Source organism: Scleropages formosus, chromosome 15, assembly GCF_900964775.1.
Source record: "Scleropages formosus chromosome 15, fSclFor1.1, whole genome shotgun sequence".
Classification (NCBI taxonomy): domain Eukaryota; kingdom Metazoa; phylum Chordata; class Actinopteri; order Osteoglossiformes; family Osteoglossidae; genus Scleropages; species Scleropages formosus.
This window is the reverse complement of record NC_041820.1, coordinates 2014326-2037346: the sequence shown is the minus strand read 5'-3', so window position 1 is coordinate 2037346 and position 23021 is coordinate 2014326. Positions and strand designations below refer to the sequence as shown.

The 23021-nt window shown below is 47.1% G+C and overlaps 1 protein-coding gene across 2 annotated transcripts in view; it reads right to left on the bottom strand.

Annotated features, from left to right (window-relative positions):
• Positions 1-13565, bottom strand: part of ldah (lipid droplet associated hydrolase) — a 60676-nt gene extending 47111 nt beyond the window's left edge. The window contains exons 1-2 of one of the 2 annotated variants that reach the window (XM_018734170.2): positions 13427-13565; positions 10074-10238 (exon numbers count right to left, since the gene is read on the bottom strand). In XM_018734170.2, coding sequence (XP_018589686.2) covers positions 10074-10230 — 157 coding nt within the window. In that variant the 5' untranslated portion in view covers positions 10231-10238; positions 13427-13565. Of the gene's footprint in view, positions 1-5612; positions 5661-10073; positions 10239-13426 lie in introns of those variants that run through there. The other variant, XM_018734187.2, reaches the window with a different exon arrangement.
• Positions 13566-23021: the final 9456 nt, after the last annotated feature.

The window sequence follows — 23021 nt, the reverse complement described above, 5'->3', positions numbered from 1 at the left end:
AACACTTGTACAGATGAGTCACCCTAAAGGGAGCAGCCAATTTCTACACTGGCAGTGTGTGATGCGTTCCTTCAAACTGGTTTTCAGAATTATTATTATTATTATTATTATTATTATTATTACTGTTGCGGTTTTCAAAAAAGGCAGCCAGTTGCACACACTGAAAGCAATTTAGCATCACCAGTTAACTTGAACAAATTTATTTACTATTATTTATTCTTTTTTTCTGACACTTTTCTCCAAGACGACTTGCAATGTGAGGTTTCTACCAAGTCACTTACAGTGATTTATGCATTTATACGGATGGATCATGTTTACTGTATCAGTTCGTGCAGCTTTGTTAAGTGAACTACCTCAGGAATGGGATTTGAACCCGGGTTCAAGTGCAAGGCAACAGCTGTAACCAGTACATTATGCGGTGCCCCCTGCAGCTCAGTGAAAATGCGACAGAAACACAATAAAAGTGTGCAGAGGAGGAAACCTCCACATGTCTATTCCTTAACCGTTCTCTAAGTACCGAGCTCTAGCTAGAACGACTAGTCCAATGGTGTCCCTCCCCACCTAACCTTCTCTCACTGCTCTCCCGTCCAGGGGCTCCTGCTGGAGGTGTCAGTGCTTAGACAAAGGGGTCCAAACGGTGATGTGATGTGGGGGGAGCTCACACTCACACATCGCTTATCGCACAGGTTGCCTGGGCTTCCTCAGTAGAGCCTCTGCAGGCCAGAGCGCAGACAGATCTTTGATTGTAGACGGGTAAGGGGGCCCACACCTCCTAATGTGTGTTTTTCCAAGATAAAGACAGAGCCATTTCCCCGACAAAAGCCACCCATCACTGTCAGCTAAGCATGCAGGGATGACTCCCTGAGAGACCACCAACGGGAGCGCGCACATGTGGCGGGACCCTGGTATGGCCACCCGGAGGAGACGTGAGATCGCAAAGCCACCTGAACGCTCCCTGCTCTGCTGCACATCACAGCAAAGTTCCCTCAAAGCAGGTGTAACGAGAACAGAATGAAAAACGAACGAAAAAAAAGTAGGCTGCAAAACATGACTGAAAAGCTGACCGCCTGTCGGAGTGTCGCTGCACTTAGGAACGAGACATGGCGGTTCGTGAGAAAAGCACCTGGAAAAGGAACACAAACGAGTGGTGCTCAACTAAGCTCTAGGGGACCCACAGGGTTTGCTAGGTTTTCCATATTAAGTCAATTCTCACCTGTTTCAGCTGTAAAGAAGCTACAAAATCTGTGCGTTATATCAATAAACGGTCCTGTGACACAGTAAACTGAAGACCTCAACTACTTGCTTTCCGCTAAATAAAATGATTTCTCAAATGCGTGGATTCCAGTCGGCTTCTCAAGAGTCGTTGCTGTCCTAAGGAAGACGCAAATGGGCAAAGTATGGCTCAGTCGGTGGACAGACAGGCCCTGACTCAGTCTCCTCTGAGGTAAAAGCAGAACTTGTCCCGTCAGAGGTGAAACGGAAGACTGAGTGACGTCATTAAAGGTCAGTGCTGCCCGGGAACACGGGTGCGAAGTGGAAGCACCTGGAAGGCACGCCTCATAGCTGAGCCTGATTGGACACGACAGGCAGCTGCCATACCTGCAGCTGAGGGGGCAGGGGGTCAGCATCCAGGAAGTGAACGCGGGCCACCACAGGGCGGCCAGGTTGCCCCAGGCAGAAGACGTGGCTGCGCACATCAACTTCCCGTCTGTCTGTCCGTCTGAATGGTGAAGCATTCTGAACCAACAAATGCAAAACTACCGTGTTTTAAAAAAAAAAAAAAAAGAACCTGCATTGCTTTGTGCTTTCTTTTTTTTAAACAGCGATTGAAAGAAGATCAAATTGAACACTCAGGTGCCACAGTGCATCTGTCAGCATTAACTTCCCAAAGCAGTGGGCAACGCACACAAACTGGGACAGCCTGCTTACTTTGCACAGCAGCTCCCAGTCATTTCAGGAGCAATTCGACGAGTAATTCCAGCAAGCAATTTTACATCGACAAGCTGTCAGATTAATTACAACTCACACATGTGGCACATATTTGTTACAAAGACAACTGTACAACATTATAAAATGCCACTTGCACCAGGTTTGTGTTACACTGTTGAGCTGCAGGTGAAGGTTTTTGATTTAATCCAGCTGCTGGCCGGTCAGTGGGGTGTCCACGGGGTCATAAGCTGGTGATATAGAATCGAACAGGGTTGCTGAGGGCTTGTGGCTGCTTGCACAGCAGGGAGGATCTCCTCCAGAAGACTTCTGCACTCTGTACTACTTCCACATGGGTCAACAGACACGGGTCGGAGCGTGCACCATCGGGATGATGCAGAACAAAGAAGAGGCGCCCCGCCGAGCCCGAACAGCATGCAGGTATATTGACACAGGCCCGGACCTTCTGCTATGTGTACCCCATCTCCGGTACCATTCTGCACAAAAACAAAACATCCACTGAAATTTCCCCCATGTGCTTTCTAAGAATTTGTCTCAACAAGGAGAAGGTGGGGAAAGTGGAAAAGAATCATCGAGGATCCCAGGGAAGTCGCAAGCCATTCTGAATTAAGAACCAGACAGGGGCCAGCAGCGCCCGGCGTTCTGCGCTGAGCACCGTAAGTGGAGTAATCAAAAACTTGCTCGTTTGAAAGGCAGACTAGCAAAGAGGGCTGCCAATCTCAGAGGGGGAACAACTGAGAACGCTTTATTGACTCTGGCAACCGTGCCGACAAAAGGGGCAGGACCAGCGCTGTCGGTGCTGCTCCACACCTCCCCAGCCACAGCTCTGCTGCTGCACTATTTATTAGTCCCAAAGCAAGCAATTCTTCGTGGGACGGTGGCAGGATGCATAATGGCTGTGTGGTTTCAACCTGGTTCAGTCCATTGCTAAGTAATTACCGAGCGATTAATTAAAAAGGCTTTAAGGAGGACGCATGCCATGTTTGAGGCCAGCCTCGAATTGAAAGAGGCAAAGCAGGGCGTGATACCGCAGGGCACCCTAACTTTTTTTTTCCCCCAACACAATGGCTTTCAGACGGAACACAAAGGCACTCTTGATTCGATTAGATCGCTTGGACATATTGCTGGCGGTCTCCTCTACTGCTCTTGAGAGGAAAAAAGGAACAACAAAGCAATGTTAATGAGCTTAAAACTAATCAAATGCAGGAACACTGAGCTTTCTCATGCAATGTGAGTACCCCCACCACACACCCCTGCACCCTCCACCTTTTATCCACCTTTACACCTCCATTATCCTTCACTCATTTCCTTCTTCACCTCCATGGACAAGAAACTTTTAAAAGGCACAGATGAACCACAGTCCAATCTGCCTCCAGGTCACATTTTGAAGTCATTACACCTGGCATCTCAACTATGCCAAAAAAATAAAACAATAGCTGGGGCCAATAACCAGATTTAATCTAAACTTTCGTCCACCTGCTAATCAAAGATTACAGAGCCAAAGCTATTAGCAGTTTCTGGTTTGTATTACCTTCCTGAAATGTGAAACAACTGTTAGCAGCATCAGGTTTGGCAGAGCGAGTACAGCGGATTGATTTGAATTAAACTTCCTGGAATTTTAATTTGAGCTAAACTCGGGACCAACACGACAGTCAAATATGGTAAACACCACCACACAACACTACTGGTCTGGGCAGAGGTTCCTGAGAAACTTCTGGTGGGCTGAGCAGTCAAAAAAAAAAAAAAAAAAAAAAAAAAAAAAAGACTGGTGATAATAATAACCTGCAGCATGTGAAGAAACATAATCCATGGGTAAAAGTGAAGTTTTAAGCATTTCCCAAAAACAGTATGAAATGAATTTACGTTTCACTTTGCTGCTCCAGCAGGGAATCATTACTGCCAAGTTCAACTGACACTCACAACAGACAGAGAGCAGTATGTTGAAGGGGTACACCACTTACTTCAATGCACTGTATCCAAAAGGACTATGAAAAACAAATACTTTAATGTAAAATGTACTGATCCTGAACTTCTGGGGTCAAACAATCTGGCATTGCAGTTGTTCTGCTTAAACCCAGAGACAAGGCTCAAGAGTTTACCGCAGGCTTTCCAGGCTCCATTTACATAACATTTACACAGCAGGGTAATTTTTCTGTATCAGTTCAGGGGAAGAACCTACATCAGACTTAAGGCAACAGGAGTGGAAGGATCCCAAAAAGGGCACACAAAACGTGACAGACCACACCACATTTCCACATTCCACTCCAAAAGTCCACATCAGCCTGATGGACTACACTTTACCACTCTTAGTCGAAATCCGGGGTTTTTGGAACACATTTCTCATTATCTCAGTCCCCAGTGACGAATGGCTAGCGTCCGAATGTGATTTTTTTTAAGGAGTGGCTTTTTTCATTTGTTTGGTGTAGCCGAGATGGTTAACGCAGTACGTACTTCAACCACTATGTATAACAGGTTTATTATGGCATAAATGAAGCAACAGGTAGATCCCACACAGATTGGAGTGCGGTGTTCCATCGCTGTAAGTTTTTTCAAAAAAAAAAAAAACAATCCACCGAGAGGCGTTAGTGTTTACAGTACAAAAAAAAAGGAAAAAAGGAAGAAGTTTGAAAAAGTCAGCATTATTTCCAGTTGTTATTAAAGACATAAATCTTGGGACAGCACAACTGATTAATAAAATGACATCTCCCTCCGGTCCAGAAGAAAAATATGGATATATTTTGCAAGGGGGGGGGGGGGGGGGTCTCTTTCTAGACAGTCAGGAGTTATGAAACAATGTGGTACTTAAGGCTATTGTGCACAGCTGGGCAGACTGAACCAGTTGGACGGCAAAGTGAAGCCTAAACAGCAGGTTGTTGAAAATCAGAAACAGCTGTCTCAGATCCCCTTACTGATTTAGCATTTTTATGGTTTTAATATTAGGTTTAATAAGCAGCTATTTTTTATCTGATGCTGCTGAGATATATAGTCTTTTCCATTTTTTAAAGTTTGCTTTAAATGGTTAATCAGCGTAAAAATTGTGTTTCTTAAATCACAAACTGAATAAGGGAACAGGAAAACTTTATTTCTTTTGTTGTCTACAGAGTTAGCTGACGTAAGTGTATGTCACACAGCACAGTGGATGCGAGTGTCACGTTAACATCAAGCTGTCCTCACTTTGGGTGACGTGACGGAGGAAAATGTCAAATGTACGGAATGACAAAGAACCACAAAAACGTGTGGGTGACCGGGAAAGGCGCCCTGTCGCCCTGAGTAAGAAATGATGTCAGCAGGGGCCACAAACAGAAGAGAGTCAACTCTGAGCATGGCCAAAAGCCCTGTAAAGCTTGCCCTGTCCTGTCCTGTCCTGAACATCAACCTGCCCCATCGAAACTGTTCCAAACCCCAGCCTGTCTCAATAAATGCTTCTATACCAATCCTCGTCCCTGTAGAACTCTGCTAACTCAAACGTGGCCCCGTTTCCACTCTGCTAAAGCAATTCCTGCCGTGTTAAAACTACTAAACCGAACCTGGTCCTGTTTAAACTCCACTAAACCGCAGCTTTACCTGTATAAATTGTCATAAACCATTGCAAACCATTGCCCTAACCAAACATTGCATTGTTTAAACTCTTACAAGCCACACGGGCCAAAGCACAGTGAACTTACCACTTTCTTGTTGTGCAGCGCTCAAGAAACTGGACCTGTTACCATAAGGTTGCAAGTTCGAGTCCCTACTGTACAAAAAAAAAAAAAAAAAAAACAAAAAAAACTGCCATTTAACCCTTCAGAGAGGTCCTTAAGCTGAACTGCTGCAGAAAAAATGTAGTTCTAGTCATAACATTACAATCTCCTGTCTCCCATTTGGCCAACTCATAGACATCAATAAATAATTATTAACAGCAGTGGTGGTGGAAGCGACATTCAACCCGTGACTGTAACAGTGACACAGTACTCTAAATTCACCACACTTCACCGCAATTAACCTTCAAAAATATGGCCAGTGCCTCTGTAGATGTTCCAGCAGCACAGCCTATTTTTAGCACTACATGTGCCAGTACATCCAGAGACATAATTAAAGGGCAGATACATGGAGGACCGCAGCGGCAATGGATCCACGGCCTTACGCAGGTCCGACGGCTCACTGCACACGCGGCCAGATGGTCTGCAATAACAGACCTCCGTCACAGATAAAGGGTCCATTGAGTCCAAGCTCAGTGACCTTCAGAGAGACGACCAGCAGGCATGATTCAGGGCGACCTCCGAAAGGGCGAGGATGATCACGCTCTGTCCGGCCTGTTTTAAAGTACGTCTTTAAAGCACTTTTGTTTCTGTGACGTAGTGAGTGGAAAAAAGAAACGTAAAAGCAAGTGCAGACTCTGCCTTGACGTTTTCAAAGACTAGAGGTCAAAAAACACATCAATTTTGGGACGGAACAGTCATCGGCTCAATGTTCTCCGAGTCACGTTTTTGCTCTGCTATGACAATAACATCATGAGACCGCCAACTGTCGGAAAACACTCAGAATAATCATCGCTGGCATTCTTTGAAAGAAAAAACCTTTCTGTACATTTATAAGACGAACAATTTTTGCAGTCATCCGCAGCTGTTCAAGCAACTCATTTCATCCCGATCATCAGGCACTATTCTCATTTCCCCGAACACACAGGACCAGGCAGGTGGTGCTCCAATTAATGAGAAAAAAGCCACCCCACTTTTTGTCCTATTTTTAACCCAGCCCTTCTTTCTTCCTCACCGCGACCACGCCATGATGTAAGCACCCTCAGAGTGCTGGAAATGGGCGGTAGTTTTATGAGTGTAATTGCCATCATTTGTTCCATTACGAGGTAGATGTGGTGCGATGCTGAGAGCTTTCCATTCCTGCATCCACTCCTACTCGGCGCTACGAAGGAAACAGACATGGGGGGGTAATTAAGGACTGGAAAGGTAGCTTAAGTTCTCCTTTCATTCATTATTCAAATACATGGTTTAGAAATATAACTTACAGGAGGCCGTTTGTGTTTAATTGTTATAATGAACGAACCTGTCTCTCCCTCTGAATTTCCCACAAGCTAAATTTATAGCTGATCCTTTTTTTTTTTTTTTTTTTTTTTAGAAGAACCCCTACAAGTGCCTCTCTGTGGTCCTTAGGAATCTATTATTTAGCTTTGATACGTGAGAAAAAACGTGAGCTGGAAGACAACGACGACACGGCAGAGAGGGATGTGCTTCCCGCATCGCTGCCGCTGATCTTGTTTACGGAAGCTGAGACGTACGGTAACATAATTACGCTACACAAACATGGTGAAAACTGGGACACACTCAACAGGTCCCTTTGGGAACATAAAGTAGATTTATCTCCATTTGCATCCGTCACGGTGGTGTCTCTCGCCCCCTCTGCTGGGCTACCGACCCCTCTCCACTTCTTCCCCTTTCCCGGTTCTCTGTCTCAGGTGTCAAGACCTGTCAGATCCATGCAGCGCAATATATATCAGGCAACACATGAAGGAGAATAAAAGATTCACCGCAGATTTGACTCAAAGGCAGCGACTGCCACAACGGTCCCCCAGGGTGTGCATTTTACCCTAATTCGTGAAGTGGATCCAGAAAGCTCTCAGGGTGATTTGAACTAAGAGGCTCCACACCACAATGTATGCGAGGAAGATGTTTCAGTGGGAAGTGAAAGTTCCCGACAAAGCGCCAGCAGCCTCTGTGCCCACGGTGAAGGCCACATTAGCTCGATCGCGGAAATAATTAGCTCGGTTAAGTGCTTAAGCGCTCGGCTGGAGCTCAAATCCTGCAGACACGGCGGTCTCGCTGGCACAGGACCGCACACCCCCGGTGCGCAGCTTTCGCAGCCGGATATTGCAGTGAACCCATTCAGATTTAATTGCCGTGCCGAAGGTCACGGCGGTGGGTCCCCTTCGGGGATGTCGACCCAAGATGAGCTCCTTAAAGCCCACGCCACCTGCCGAACCGTATTGTGATTTCTCCCCTGTTCGGTGCTGTCATTCCACTAACGCTTGGAAACCTGAACATGAAACCTGAGGAACGCATACGTCCTGACCGTGGCACTAATTCAGCTCCTTCATTCTAGTGGTGTGTGTCTGGGATGCACAGAAGGGGGGCTACAGTGCCTGCACTCAAACTCAGTGAACAAACTCGCGGCCAAAAGTAGACCAAACGCCTGAGTCCTGATTTAAAACGTGATCTCTAACCCGAGGCTCGAGGAAGCCAGGAACAATTCATTACTTCACTTGCAGATGCCAAGAAAATACATAAATCAACGTCAAGAGCAAAACAAAAAGATGTGATAATTGCAGCAAAAGGCCTTCCTGGGCCTTTCAACCTATTAAATCCAGCATTTAAATGTCAACGGGGAAAGCAAATGTGTTTTCGTAATCAGCATTTAATTACCTAAGACTCCAGCATTGAAGGAGACAATTAAGGGTGAAGATTCGCAGCGTAAACCATTTAAACTTGTAACAAAGATGTGCCCCTGATCCCGCGAGAGATTCTCATTTTTCCACTCGTTTTCCTGGCCCGCAATATGAAAGGCCCCCGTGATCCAATATATTTCCAACCGTAACATCTGCTAAAGGTCAGCAAACTTTTCCATAAGGTCATCTTTTTTCTTTACACGTCAAACATGCAATAACCAACTGGCAGATGGGGGAAAAAAAAAAAAAAACATCAATTCGCAGTCTTTTTCCACAACTTTTTTTTCCCCTCATTATGTAAGTGAGAGCCAGCAAATCAAGGTGGAACACTCAGCTTTTTTCCTATTTACTTTTACAGCACTTTATTTACACATACAGGACATTCGGCACAGTGTTTGGTCCACCTGGGGATGTCGGGATGATTTGTGGGTCGCTCTGGCCTTCTGTGGTAAGGAGGGAATTTGTTTGTTTACGGTGCATAGCAACGAAAAACACAAACCGATGCGGCGATTAAAAAAAAGAAAAAGCACAAGGCCCACAAGGTTACAGCTCTACATCCTAGCAGATCACGGCGAAGGTACGATTCTCCAAGAGCTCCGGGGACAATTTACTGTGAACTGGCTGAATTTTAACTTTAGACAGAACACAATGCTGACGTGATACAAAACAAGGGACATAACAGGACACGACCTTATGGAGCAGCTCCCACAAAGAGGGTAAGAAGAGAAAAGCTGCTGGATTTTTTTTTTTTTTTAACAACATTCATTCATTTAACACTTTTCTCCACAGTGATTTTCGGTGTTGAGCTACACGGCCTGGTAATCTTTACTGTATTCATTTAAAGTAAGTACCTTGATCTAGGGTACTACAGCAGGAAGGGATTGAAAGCTGAGTCCTTCAAGCGCAAGGTGGCACCTACCAACCGCCAAGCCACCTGCTGTCCCGCCATCAACTTGAAATGCTAATTGTTGCACTGAAGCTCTGGGAAACAGGTGCTGGACCACAGCACCAGGGGTAAAACCATGTTTCCAGTTAAGCGGCATTGGTACAGATGCCCCCCAGTGAAGAGAACGGAGTTCAGCTGAGGGTGGCCAGGGGAAGCGCTGCTGTCTACACTTGATTTTACCGCTGGATTAATCCAAAGAGAACTCCAGAGAAGTTCAGCCTACCCACCACAGAAGTTGGAAACACACAGCTCACGCATCCCTGAGTCTTGTGTGAGCAACAGCAGGACAGTTAGATGAAAAGTTCAGTTTTTCCGGTAAGCCACGTCATGCTTTCATACTTTGGTAAGCACTCCATCATCTTCCATGGCATCACGATCACAAGTCATTTTTCATTTGAATAGTTGATTAATTGAAATTGTGAATGACTGAAATCCAAATTAAAAAAAAAAAAAAAAAAAAAAATCACTGCATGTAAGTAATCATGTCAAAAATTTTTTGAAATCACAATACTTTGAAATAAGTGGCCAATTGCATGAGCAGACCCCCCACTGTCATGTGACAGTGAACTACAGCACAACATGACAACTGATTCCTAATAAAAATGTAGAGCTTTTTTAGAAAAAAGAGCAAAACAAAAAAAAACAAGACGGGTCACTCCAGACAGGCGTACAGACATAAGGACTTTCCTGGGAATTCAGCCGAATCAAACATGTCAGCTGTAATGAAAAGGCAGAGGAAAGTACCTGGAATGACGAGGAAGAGCAGGCAGGGGGCGCTGTGCCGGCTCCTAGAGCAGCGCAGGTCTCGCACCCCGAACTTGAGCACTTCGGTGGCAGCGCCGCAGCAGTACAGGTGCTCCTCGCAGCAGTGGCCCCTGCTCTCACCACCAGGAGACCCCATCCCTGGAACTGGGCAACACACCACGGGGTAGCGTCAGCGTCCGAGCTCAGAGCACGTCGATCCGCCGACCCGCTCGGCTCCGCCCACATCCTCGCTTTTCCAGAAGCCGTCGGGAAGCCAAAGTGGGCTCAGGCTCAGAGCCTCAGCAGCCCAGAAGGCCAGGCCTCTGCTGCCGCCCGAACACCGCCCTCCAAACCGGAGGTCTAATTGGGGGCAATTTTTAAAATATGCTGCACAACTAGGCAGGGGATCCAACAATACGAGATCCATTAAAGTCCCGGCAGAGAGTCCAAACCGCAAGGCGACGGGACCCGTTAAAGAATTACATGTCAGGAAACCCAGCGGATTAGGGCTCTCCAAAGGGGCTGAGCTGTGTTCCAGCAACAGGCAAAAGGCAGCAAGAAGCTCACAGGGTCGGGGAAGCGCCTCTGGTCTCAGCATCAGCGCTCAGGTCCGTCTCGTTTACATATCTCAGGACCGGAATCCTGGACCGCAATTAGCTTAAGAGCAGCAATTCTCCACGTGTGTCTAATTTTGAACCATTTTTAACGGAACGCTTTTGCTCAGAGCCGCTACACTGGACTCTGGCGCTCGGTGAAGGCGAGGCCGAGGCACAGAAACAAGACAATGGGTATTAACCCTCCACATGTGCACCTCAGGGGGAAAAAAAAAAGTGTTTTAAAGGTCAGCCCCCGCAGAATTCCTTTCGGAGAGGATGTCAACTTCAGAAATGCCACCGGTGACAAAAAAAGGAAGAAAAGCTTTAATACACTCTCACAATGCCTCAGACCTGCTGGGTATATTATTGCAAGCCGCAAGAATGCGTTTCACAGTGGGAGACGCCTTTTTCCATTTGCACGGGGGGGCTGCGGGACTTAGCTCCACTCCCTCGGCCTGCGGGAATGAATAGTGACACGGCGGAAACGCGCTGCGGTCCGAGAGCGGGCCTCTCGCTCACTCGCTCGCTCGCCCCCTTCGAGACGGCTCCCAGAAGCAAAGAGGCAACTGCTGTTGTGTAACGCACCTCTCAAGAATGGAGCTGAGGGAGAGCAGGCCTCACGAGGAGGTGGACATGGGTTTTAATCTTCAGCGGGGGAGGACGGCGGGCGGGCGGTGGGGGGCAATAAAAGTGGAAATATTCCCCACACATCCTCTGCCAGACTGCAGTCATAATAAAACCTTTTTGTGTCGCAAAGTTTCTCCTTTATTGAAAGGGTTCGGATCCCAGACAGGCCGTCACTAAGATGCTGTCCCGCAAAGCCCCGCCCACTGCTACACCGGACGGTGGGAGGTGGGGCAATTTTAACTAATTTAATTTATTCCTTATTTCAGTTCCGAGGCATGGCATCTGGCAGCTTCTCATTTTCTTTGTCCTCTCCTTCATGGGTTACAGAGAGAAAGACCTCAAAAATGCTGCATAAAATCACAAACAGTTTGGCTGTTCCTGCATGACGGGCTGTGAAAACACATCTCAGAAGGGTACTTGACAAACACACACAGCCCAGCTGCAAATATCACTCATCAGTGGTGCTCACGCAACCTACAGAACAACTGACCAGAGGACAGGATGTAAAAACATTTAACACAGGTATAACTAAGTAATACTTCAGGTCCTGGTGGACTTACATTGTTGCGTAACATCCACTTGTCCTAAAATATCCTGATCTTGAACTCATTCACATATACTGTCAAGTTATGACTAAGTTCAGTACGATGAACACTAAAATAAAACCTGATTTGGGCAGCAGAGATAAGACAAAAAAATTAAAACCTGCACAAAGTGATTTTAAATAAAACATGAAATAAAAGAGGACAATACTTGAATTTTCAATGCACAGATTTGTTTCTTATCCTGTGACCACACGGCAATGCAAAACAATCAGATCGGCATAGGGATGCATTTTTACATTTTTTAAACGTTCCGCTCTTTTGCAGTTATATAAAGGTGTTTTGGAGGAAAAACTCTACTGAACTAGCAGGTATGATTTCCACCCACTAAGTGAAAGAGCATAACTCAAAGTGACACCCGTAATGTCAAATGAAGGAAAAAAGTAAATCTCGTATACACATCACTCCCTTTCCAAAAACAAGGGAATACGGGGTGTGTATGTGGGGGGGGGGGGAATTACAGGTATAAATATATATATATTTTACAATACAGAGCTGTACTGTAATGTACATCTCTCACCCATTAGTTGCTTTGGGAAATACAGTCCTACTGCACACAGATTCAGTCCATATTCCCACACTTTGCTAAATCACTGAAGGAAAATACATTAAAATCACCTAACATGGTAAATATTTTGTGAATTCTTAATTTAGCGTGAAGCCCAAAAATGTGAACCTTTAATGTTCTGACTCAAGGACAGTAGGTGAGTCCTGTGTGGACACATACAGCACAACGGACCAGAAATTTTCTCAGTTTTTTTTGCATTTTCCATTCGGTTTTGTTTAAGTTAGTTTGTACGATATGTCAGTTTTTACAAAAATATTCCACCTTCTTGAAATTAGCAAATTTTGGCACTGGATTCCAACCAAACCACCGAATATTCCAGTACATTTTAGGATTCGTGCTTTCTAGAATGTTCTGGTACTTTCTAAAATCTCCCAACGGCTGTAAAGTACCAAACTCAAAGTGACACTCTAGAAGAACTAGTGGTATTTTTGTAATAAGTCAAATTATGTAATTATAATCAATGCAAAAATTTACATAACTAATAACTTTGAAAAATTTTGGTGTAGTGTTGATGTAGTTTACGGATAACAAATGTGTAGCGGTGCAAAGTGCCTTTACCTGTGTCTGTATTGCTTCAGTAATTTCAAGAAAAGTCAAAGGTGCCGTACGGGTACGTGTACGGGTACGTGTACGGGTACCAGTAGCTACGGGTGCGAACCCGTGAAAACGCCAACTACCTTCACTAGTCACTAGACTAGTAGTAGTAGTAGTAGTAGTAGTAGTACCTAATTACTCAACTAGCGAACCCTGCGCCACAGATCTTGCTATTTTTCGATTCTCCCTCGTGTGTCGGTGAATTAATAAGTCCGCAATCGATGTGCTACTAACTAAGTGTCCTGTTAAAACAATTTAAATCGACGGACGGAGCGAGGAGCCGGTTTAGCTTAGCCTGCGCCGCGGCTCACGCACGAGCTCCAAAGTAAACATACTTGTTGTCACTTCAGCTGTAAATCCACTTACATCAGATACCCTTCTCCCCTCTACCAATTCACCAAAAATTACACCGAAGTTAATTTTCGGCTCAACTGAAGGTGAAAGTCCATTTGACAGAACGAGACCGTGCACCAACTACAAGCGTCCGGCTGGGAACAAGGGTCCTTCCGATACTGTGTTCCGCCATTACTTTCTCTTTAATCAGTGTAAAGGTCCATCTCATACTATCGATGGAATGAGACGGTGCACCGGCTAAATGTGCCCGAATGGAAACAAGGAGGCGTCTACATTTATCTGACGTTTTTCTCCAAAGCAACTTTGAATTATTTACATATTTATACAGATGTATAATTTTACTGGAGCAATTTAAGATAAGTACCTTGTTCAAGGGGTACTGCAGATGGAGGTGGGATTCAAACCTGTGGGTCCAAAGGCGACAGCTCCAACCACTACTACTAGCTCTCATCGTTTTGAACAACTACAAAATATAAAGTTAAACAAAAATAGCCACAAATGTTTTCTCCTTCAAACAGTGTCCTTTGTAAACGTCTGAAAAGAGCAGTGTAATCTTTATCCATGCTTGAAGGAACTTTAAGATCTTGTTGCTTACTCGGACTAACAAATTATCCGTTATTTCTGTTAAACGTCTCAATTCATTTCTGTACCTGTCTCTTCGTGTAGGCTTTATGTGTTTCGATTTTCTTGAATTACAGTACAGGGCAGATTTTCTTTCTTTTCTGCAGTTCTCTTTACGCACGTCTTCTGCACATCTGACCAACATCGTTAGCTTGTACTCTGATGTGCCACAGTAAAACACATAAGAAGCATTCATTCACCTGCTCACATGTGGCAGCATCCCATCTATCCCACCACAATGTCTCATAAAGTCGTTCGGATGGAAATTATAAACTGATTTCAATGCGTCCAAAGATTGTTCAAATCGCAAGGACTCTGTCCCGCAAATACGAGGCCCGCACAGCCCACGGCCTTCGTCCTTCGGGGGACACGTAGGGGGGACCAGCTGAGGCATCTTGGGCCAGAAACAAAGACACGCAGGTCTGTGAGCTCAAACCTTTCACTTTACATAGCAGGAATTCCTGTAGCGTCCAACAGCAACAGTGTGGAGGAATTTCCATTGTTTCCAGTAGAAACACTTTGGCCATTATTTCGCTGGAAGAGCAAATGGGTTCAAGGTGGAACTTCACCAAATCCCAGTTGCTCCACCAAGTCCTTCTCTTCTTGTTTTCCGCTTTGACACGAGTTCGCGCCGTACCTTTCGCGGGCTGTTTAGAATGCATTGTAATGTCCGATATTTTCTCCTTATTTGATTTAGGATTGGGTTGCTTGCTGCGAAGATCAGGCTACAGATGTGTTTTCAAATGTGCGCAGCTCAAGGTCCAAGTCAAACAAAAGAGGAGCATGTTTTATGACCACAGTATATTGTTAAGTTAACGTACAGGTGCTATGTTTGGAAGCAGGCCAGTGAAAACACAGAACGGCAAGAAAATGAGAGGAATGTGCAAAAGTCTGTAGGTCATACTTTTCATACTTTTAACCACTTAGAGCACCGCTTGTTTATGTGGAAAGGGGGGTTCTAATCTCAGTAGGCTGGACCTGGCAAAGAACATCGTGTATTCCTGCTGCATGACCCCACAAATGTGGATCCGCCGAGCTTAAGAAGAATGGGAAGATTCAAGGGGGCTGGTGCGGAAGCCTGCAAATAAATAGTTTTTAAAAATCACCACTTAAGGGCATAAGTTGCTGAACCTGGCTGTTGGTTTAAAACTCGACACAAAGGATTGCCTGGTTTTATCGTGGTAATTTGTTCTTTTTTTTATTGACTTTATGCACAGCACTGGTTCCAAACAGCACAGACATAGACAGTACACCCAGGAAAAACCTATTTGTCCATATACATAGAGAGATAGCACAGGGTCAAAAGGTCACAATGCATGATCATGTAGTACTTTCTAATAACTTCCCAAAGGGTCCCCAGATATTCCGGGATTCATTGGGGTTGTCATGCGAATCATCCACATGTTTACAGAGGGAACTTCAGGTGTGAACCACAACATACAACATACATTTCTTTGCAAAATATGTAAGAGTGAATAGTCTGTATACCATAACATGACCAGGAAAGGAGTTTGGGTTGTGATCTAACACGAAAATAGTTGGGGAGAAATTACATTTTTGTTAAAGGTTTCTGGGATTGTTGCGTGAACCCAGTCCAGTGAGCTTGTATCTTATCGCATTCACAGAAAAAAATTTATCAAAGTGCCTGCAGAGGCTTGGCATTTAAAGCTGGGATGTGATGAAGTTTTGTTCCTGGATGCTGAGGGAGGAGCAAGCAGGGAAGACTTTAGCACATATAGATGACCATTCAGGCTCGCTAAAAGACACGTCATGGTCCTATTCCCAAGTATCCTTCAGTGCATCAAAAGTGCCAGTACCAGCACTTGATAAAATGGTATATAATGGTATACGATGGTATATAACGGTACGTAATGCAGAAATTATGGCCCTGGAGTTGTTTGGTTTAATGAGCTCTTCTAAACTTTTGTTAATTCTATTCGTAATCTGTTCTACTTTTCTAAGGCAGCAATAAAGTGAAGGGGTTGTGCATATTTATAGAGGTCTGTATTCGGTAGGTTGAAATCATTTCTTACAAGGCTGAAGCTCACCACTGATTGATCTGCAAATAAAAATGAATTACGCCAACTTCAGTCACTGCTCAAAAGCATTTGTTACTGAACCCGCATGTGGATTTAAAACTCAAACCAAAGGGTTCCCAGATTTTATCGGGACAAGTTGGTTAAACGTCGGCTTAAATCACAAGACCGGAAAAGTGCAGGTGTTGAGAACGTGCATCACGCCCGAAGGCGCTTTGGGTTGAGCGAACGCATCAGCTCCGAGTGAGGTTTAGAGCAATGTGGCCCTGAGGAACGTGGTGCTCACCGCACGTCCTTTCGCTTTATATCTGCGTATTTTCAGCTATTTTCGCAGATCTTAAAGAACTCTCAGCGACAGGAACCTCTCGTGTCTTCATCAAATGAGTGAGCTAACAGAACGGACCGTAACAGAAGTGCCCAAAAGCACGTGAGCCATTTTTCGAAAACATTAACAGGGAATACAGAATATATTTCGCACGACGGCACTTCATCCGTCGTTTAGATTACAGTGGTGAGCTGAGCTGCATAGATCAGCTCAAATGCATTATGAACTGTATAAATTTCCATATTTTATCTTTGATGCATCCTCTTTGGATGCCGTAGCACCAGAGCGTCTCACACTGCCAGGAGACTGGTGTTTCTCCGCAGGCCGCTGCTGATCAGATGCATAGCCTAATCCTCCCGTCTCCATTTGAGCTGTCAGCCTGAATTATGTGACAGAACCCAGCATGTTTTTCAGTGGCAAGGCAGCAAAACAAATAGCACATCGTTAAATCAGAACAGATGGACCGAAACTGTGAGCCCTTCAAAGATGGCCTTTGTCTGTTGGTAGCAATTTTGGTGAGGCTCGGCTCGTTCCGGGTCGAAAACTGTCGCAGCTGCGACGCGGTCCTCCGAGTGCTGCTGTCCTCACGTTCTGCTGAGTAAGGCAAAAGTGGAATAAATGAAATGTCACAACCTGGTCTGGAAAGGCTCATTTGATGCCGCAGTGAAGCAGCATGTTGGAGCTTTAGTGTTTCCTACAATGACAGTGTACGCAGAAGATAAGTTATAACCTCATCTTGCATATTCTTCCTGTGCAACGTCCACGAGACCCTCCCCTACCTCACAACACACTCTGCAGCTCCTGGTCCAGGCCATGGTGAAATCCCACCTGAATTACCTTAAGGCTCGATGGCAGAGCCCGGAAGACCAGGCAGGAAGGAGTTGCGGGAGTCCATTTAACCAGCCAAGCAGTTCCCATGTCTCTCCCCTGGCTTCCTGTTGCTGCTGGTCTCAAGTTCAGCACTCTGGTTACAGCTTACAAGACCATTTTACAAGAGATCTGCTTCCCCAATCCCTAGAGGACTTGATCACTCCTTATGCCCCAGCCAGGCCACTACAGTCCTTCCACCTCAGTCTGCTTGTTGGTCGCACTCAAAAGGGGTCAGAAGTTTTTCCTCTCTTGTGAAGGAATGGACTCCCTCTGTCCCCCAGAGCTGCCGAATCCCTCCCAAGTCTTCAAGAAGGGTCTCAAGCCCCGATTGTTTCAAACTCATTTCTTTCCTCATCTCCTAACTGCTCCGCAAACTTCGTCACATCATCTCTCTCGACAGCCTTAGTATTTACAGCGATTGTGCGCGTCACTTTGGACAAAAGTGTCTGCAAAGCGAATCAATGCAAATGCAAATGCAATAGCAGAGTTCACTGAAAAGTCAGATAGCGTCTAACACGGCACTATGGGACTGCCTCTCCGCAGCAAAGCTTCAGCTTCCAAAATCCCCTTTAATGTTATTTTTATATCCTGATGCTCGGTTGTAAACATTCAGATGGTTTATGTTGGCTGCTGGGGAACCCAAAGACCACCCGCTGTCTCTCCTTCGGTCAATGAGCGATTAACCGCTTCTGAACATCGTCCCCCAGTCATCGTCCTGGGCATGAGGGACCCGGTTCCTCCTCGGGAATCGCCCACGGGCACCTCGACGGCTCCTCTTCCTTGGCGCTTCTTCGTGCAACCCCATGGGGAGCACGGAAAGACAAATCTGTCAGGTCGGAATTTCACGGTAAAATTTGGAGCTGATACATTTTTTAAAAAACTTGCTCGCTTGCCACCATCTATCAGTTCCTATGGCCATGGGATTACTCTTTGCAACTGGCTCACGCTGCATCACCGCACACGCAGCACTAGCCGCTTTCCCAAATTTGCCTCAATTTCCTGCCTTCAGCTCGAGTCACAGAGGGTCACGAAATAAATGGCGGTAATCAGGGTGCGTTTGAGGAAGTCGCACCTCCGTTTACAATGTTTCTCCTGATGGATGAGACGGCGCAGGTGTTTGACAGCCTCTCTCCGCCGAGCGATTCGGCCGCGTTCGTCCTGCTCTCGCCGGTCGGAGGGAAAAGGAGCCTCGCTGCAGACACGGTCCCCATGTTCTTACTGCATGTGAAGCCCCTGCGGTCTGTTTGGAATCAAACTCCGTAACTTTACTGAGGGAAACACGCTGCCCAAATCAATTAATGAATTTCTTTATTTTCCTCTCCTCCCCCCGACGACGAGCCGCAGTGCCCCAAAGAGCAGGCCGAATGAAAGTTATCCATACGTGTAATTTATGGCTTCGCGTCTCTATGTATCTGTCTCCAGCCGGACGAAGGAGCCGGGGTTTGTCTCAGAGCGGCCCGCTCCAGCGTCTCCCTGCTAAATAGGAATGTAATGTCTTAGCAAAGAGGAACTCGCCAAGAACGATTTTATTTCCTCCCCGACGGCCTGCTTTTTATTGTTAGCGCCGCTTTGCTAACGTTTGGCCACGGGCGCCGTCAGCGGAGCCAACCTCACATCAGCGGCTGTCGACCCGCAATCGCCGTCCCTGCTTTCAGCACAACTCCTGCTTTCCGTTCGATCAACGGCGTCTGTCTCAAGCGCCTCCCCGCGGGGTCGAGGAAGCCACGCCGTGCGTCTGGATGCAAGCTTTGCGGCCGGAGTTTCACTCCTTCAAAAGGAGTAATCGGTTATAAAATCTGCAAAGCGATAAAGGGCAACCTGCGCTCTTAGTGGAGCATCAATCACTGCGATATTTTGTCCCGCTTCCTTGTTTTGGGACGTCAGGTGCATCTTGTTAGCCGCTCCTTGTTTCGGTCTTGGCTTGCCGTCTCTCCGCCCGTCGACAAGCTTCCCTTCGGGGGGCAGCCTGCCTTGTAAGATCTTATTGATATGTATATTAATAAACAAGAAGACACTGTCATGTTCACAGCAGGTCCCAGTACATGGCTTCCATCACGCTCTGTCTGTGCAAATTGGGTTTAGCCCTTAAATAAGTCTCTCCCTTTCATGTCGTTTGATGTAAAACAGCTTGATTTCCTCGTGCGTTTTTTTTCTTTCTAAGTTTAACTGGCATTCTTCAGCGTACATTGCTCATCTCATACAGTTTGCGCAGTTTCTGGAACGTTGTTTTGGAGGATCACAGTGCTGAGTGTGTTGTGTGGTCATGGCGGGGTTTTCTGCCAAGAAATACAGCAGGTTTTCCTGCGGGGACCAATATTCGCGTGTCCCTCTCCAAAGCGGAGAGGCCCGTTGCGGAGCTCCGTCACGGAGCTCTCATTCCTGCGCGCGAGGATGAAAAGCAGGGTCACACGTTTCCCCTCGGCGGAGAGCTCCAGAAAAACAGCAGAAGGAGCCTGGAGACATCAAGGAGCGGGTCCAGGGGAAGATTACCAGAGACGTGGAAAGGATGTTTCTGCATTTTGGATCTGCGTGATTCGAAGCGCAGACATGTCCGCCAGGATCTGCACCCACGATGATGGGGGGTCCTTCGCGAAGGGCCCCACCATGGCCTGGAACAGGGTCCGCGGCCGTCGCCGTTGATGCGCGGGGGTTGCCGAAAGGGAGAGTGTCCCCGCAGAGGAAAGGGTGCGATTAGACTAACAGACCCGACCGATCAATCTTCATAGGAGCGGGATGATTAATCGACCGAGGACAATGGCTCACCCAGGTGGGATGACCGGTTTGCCCCAGTCGAAGGAGGCTGCGGAGGAATGTGTCGACGGCCGTTGCCGTGGCAACGGGGGTTAGGGGGGCGGGGGAGCGAGGCCCAGTAGACTGGGTTCGAGCGAGAGGCCAAGGAGGGACCCACGGTAGTGCCTCGAGTCAAGAATCCCCCCCTCGATGTTAGCGAGCCCAACGGCTTCGACGCGGGAACGACATACCAGAGGCTTTAGTTGGTACCATATGGTGCGTGAGCTCGTAATTTTGTTGTCACAACAGCTTGAAAAATACGCCATGCTTTTAACCTGACACTGCAGCGCCTCTGCGGTTCCAGTAAGTATGTGCGGAACGCTCTCGGCTGGAACCCGGGCGATGGCCTCGCCGCGCAGCACAACCGATTCTGAACCATTCTGCCTCGGACCGGCCGGGGGGGGCGGCGGTATTTAGTGCACCTGTGAAAACACATTTGATCATAATGGCAAGCACGATGTTCTTAGTGGGATCTGTAACCAGTCTTCAAACAAGACAAATGTTTCCAACGTTAAGTATTTCCTGAATTTATTTTGATGGATGACAGAGTAAGTATCTTTCACCCATTAAATAGCATATTGATATAATTTTACAAATGAATTAAATACACAGATGTTCCACATAGTTTTCCTGGGGAATGGATCTGCATTAATCAAATTCTTTACAACCTATCTCTTTTTTTGGAATAAAGCAGGGGGGACAGGAGGCATCGCGAGAGGCCAACTATTTATTGCTTTCTCATGTAGAGCATCACGGGGCCGTATCGGGTATCGAGCGTGTGGTTCTCATTACTCCGTCTAATCAAGAGGGCTCATTTGTTTGTCCATTTGTAAACAGGAACGTATCGGAGCCAACGCGGCGCTCCCCGGGCTCCGGTACGAGGAGAGACGGGCGACTCTGGCAATGGCCAGGGAGGTGAGGGTGGAAAAGATCACTCTTATTATTAAGGACACTTTTCTCCAAAATAACTCGTACAACGTTCAGCTACTTACACCGACTTACCCATTTATACAGCAGGGTCATTTCTACTCTATCGCTTCGTGGTAAGTACCTTGCTCAGGGGTCCTGCAGCAGGAGCAGGGACCTCAACCCGACTCCTTCGAGTGCGAAGCGGCAGCTCTAACCGCTGCGCCGCCTGCTGTGCAAAACCCGCCGTGTCGGACAGCCGGAGCATGAGCAACCTGGGGGGTAGGAGGTGCACCCGAGCCAGCCAATCAGATTGCCGCAGTTTCCTTGACCTTTTCCTCGCGGTCAGGATAGGGGTCGTATCCGTATCGCTGGCCTCTCCACGGCCTCCACCCCAAACCCGGTCTGATTGCTCTAAATCTAATTTAAATGCTCTTTCTTTTTAGTTCCCTCAAAAGACAGCAGAGCGCCTCCCGCGAGTCTGAATTCCACCCCTCTCCCACCGCCCCCACGGCCCCCCTCGCCCCCCCCCGGCCCCCGATCAGCTCACTCAGACTCCGTGCTGCACACAATGAGGCCAAAGGGTCAAATCACTTAGCCCAGACTGCGCTCCCATTGCTGTCGTATCGTGCAGCGGACTCACGCACACACAGCGCTCAGCGCGGGGCGCCGTTCTGGTTTTTACATCAGCCAGCAGCGGACGCATTACTCACACCCGCTCGTACGCTACATGACCCAAAAACTAAGCTTGGAACACGGCAGCAGGTGGCGTAGCGGAGCTCGAGCGTATCGCCTTGCGGGGTAAGGGCATAGGTTCGAATCCCCCCTATCAAGGCACTTAGCCTGAACTGACGCGGTACAAATTACACTGCTGCTTACATGTAAGATGCTTTGGACGAATGCAACAGAAGCCAGATGAAGGAATATTTCGATAAAACAGAAAATGAGCCTTGTTGGACAGAAATTGAGCTCCTTCTCCAAGCAGAGCGCAGACGCCGAGAGGGCAGCATTGAGCCGCACGCAGGAGCTTCACCTCAATTAGGGTAAGCAGCAGGGTTTTTACCAGGCTGTGCCGCGAAAGACCGCGGCCTTCACCTGGGAGCGCTCTCGTGCGTGTCGACTAGCTTTCGCTCCGGCTTCACTTCCACGCTTCCCAGAGTCACGATTCGGAGGGGCCAAGTTAACCCCGCGGGTCGCTGTGCTCATTTTTCAGTTCCTCTCATTTTTTTCATATTGCTAATATGTTATTATAACCTTATTACTGCGTATTTGAAGGTGTCGTAATCCGGAACGACTTACATGGATCATTTTGCGGCGATTCCGCCCCGGAGTGTTTGCCGAAACAATGCGAGGTTTAAATACCTCGCTCGTGGGTTGGAACGTCAGCCGGAGCTCAGCCACCGCACACCACCTGCTGCCTCTGATGCGTTTCCACCGACGTTCTGCTTTTTTCCCTGGGAAAAGGAGCAGCCAATTGCTATCATATGTTCGCAATCCGACTGGCAAAATCTCAGGAGTGAAACCAAGCGTGTTCTTGCAACCGTCTCGCTGTTATGAGCTAAATATGTTTTCAGTTCGGGCCCAGTGCAGATCAGCTTCTCATTTCGCGTCCGACTCATTCACGTGGCGGGGATGCGGGTCCCGTCCGACCCTCATCTCTTCTGACACATCGCAAAGCGAGCGGACAACCGTGGGCCAGCTCGCGGTTCTCTGCTGGGTGCGAGGCTCCCCATGTTACTGCCGCCCGTAACGTGACCGCAAGCTTCAGCTCCCGGGAGACTCGGGTGAGGGGAGGCGTGGATTCACTGCGTTGAACACGGCAAGTCACTGTTAACCTTTGACCCCAAATTAATTGTTCTCGCGTGTTGGAGCCAATCACATGCTGTTGGTGAATATGACAGCAGGTGGAGCAGTGATTTGAGAAATCAGCTTGCAGCTGACGGACCCAGGTTCGAATTCCACCTCCCGCTGTAATACTGCTGAACTGACACTGTGAAATTTCCCTGCTGTATAAATGGCTATATATGCCATGCCAGCTGCTTTGGAGGACAATGTCAAA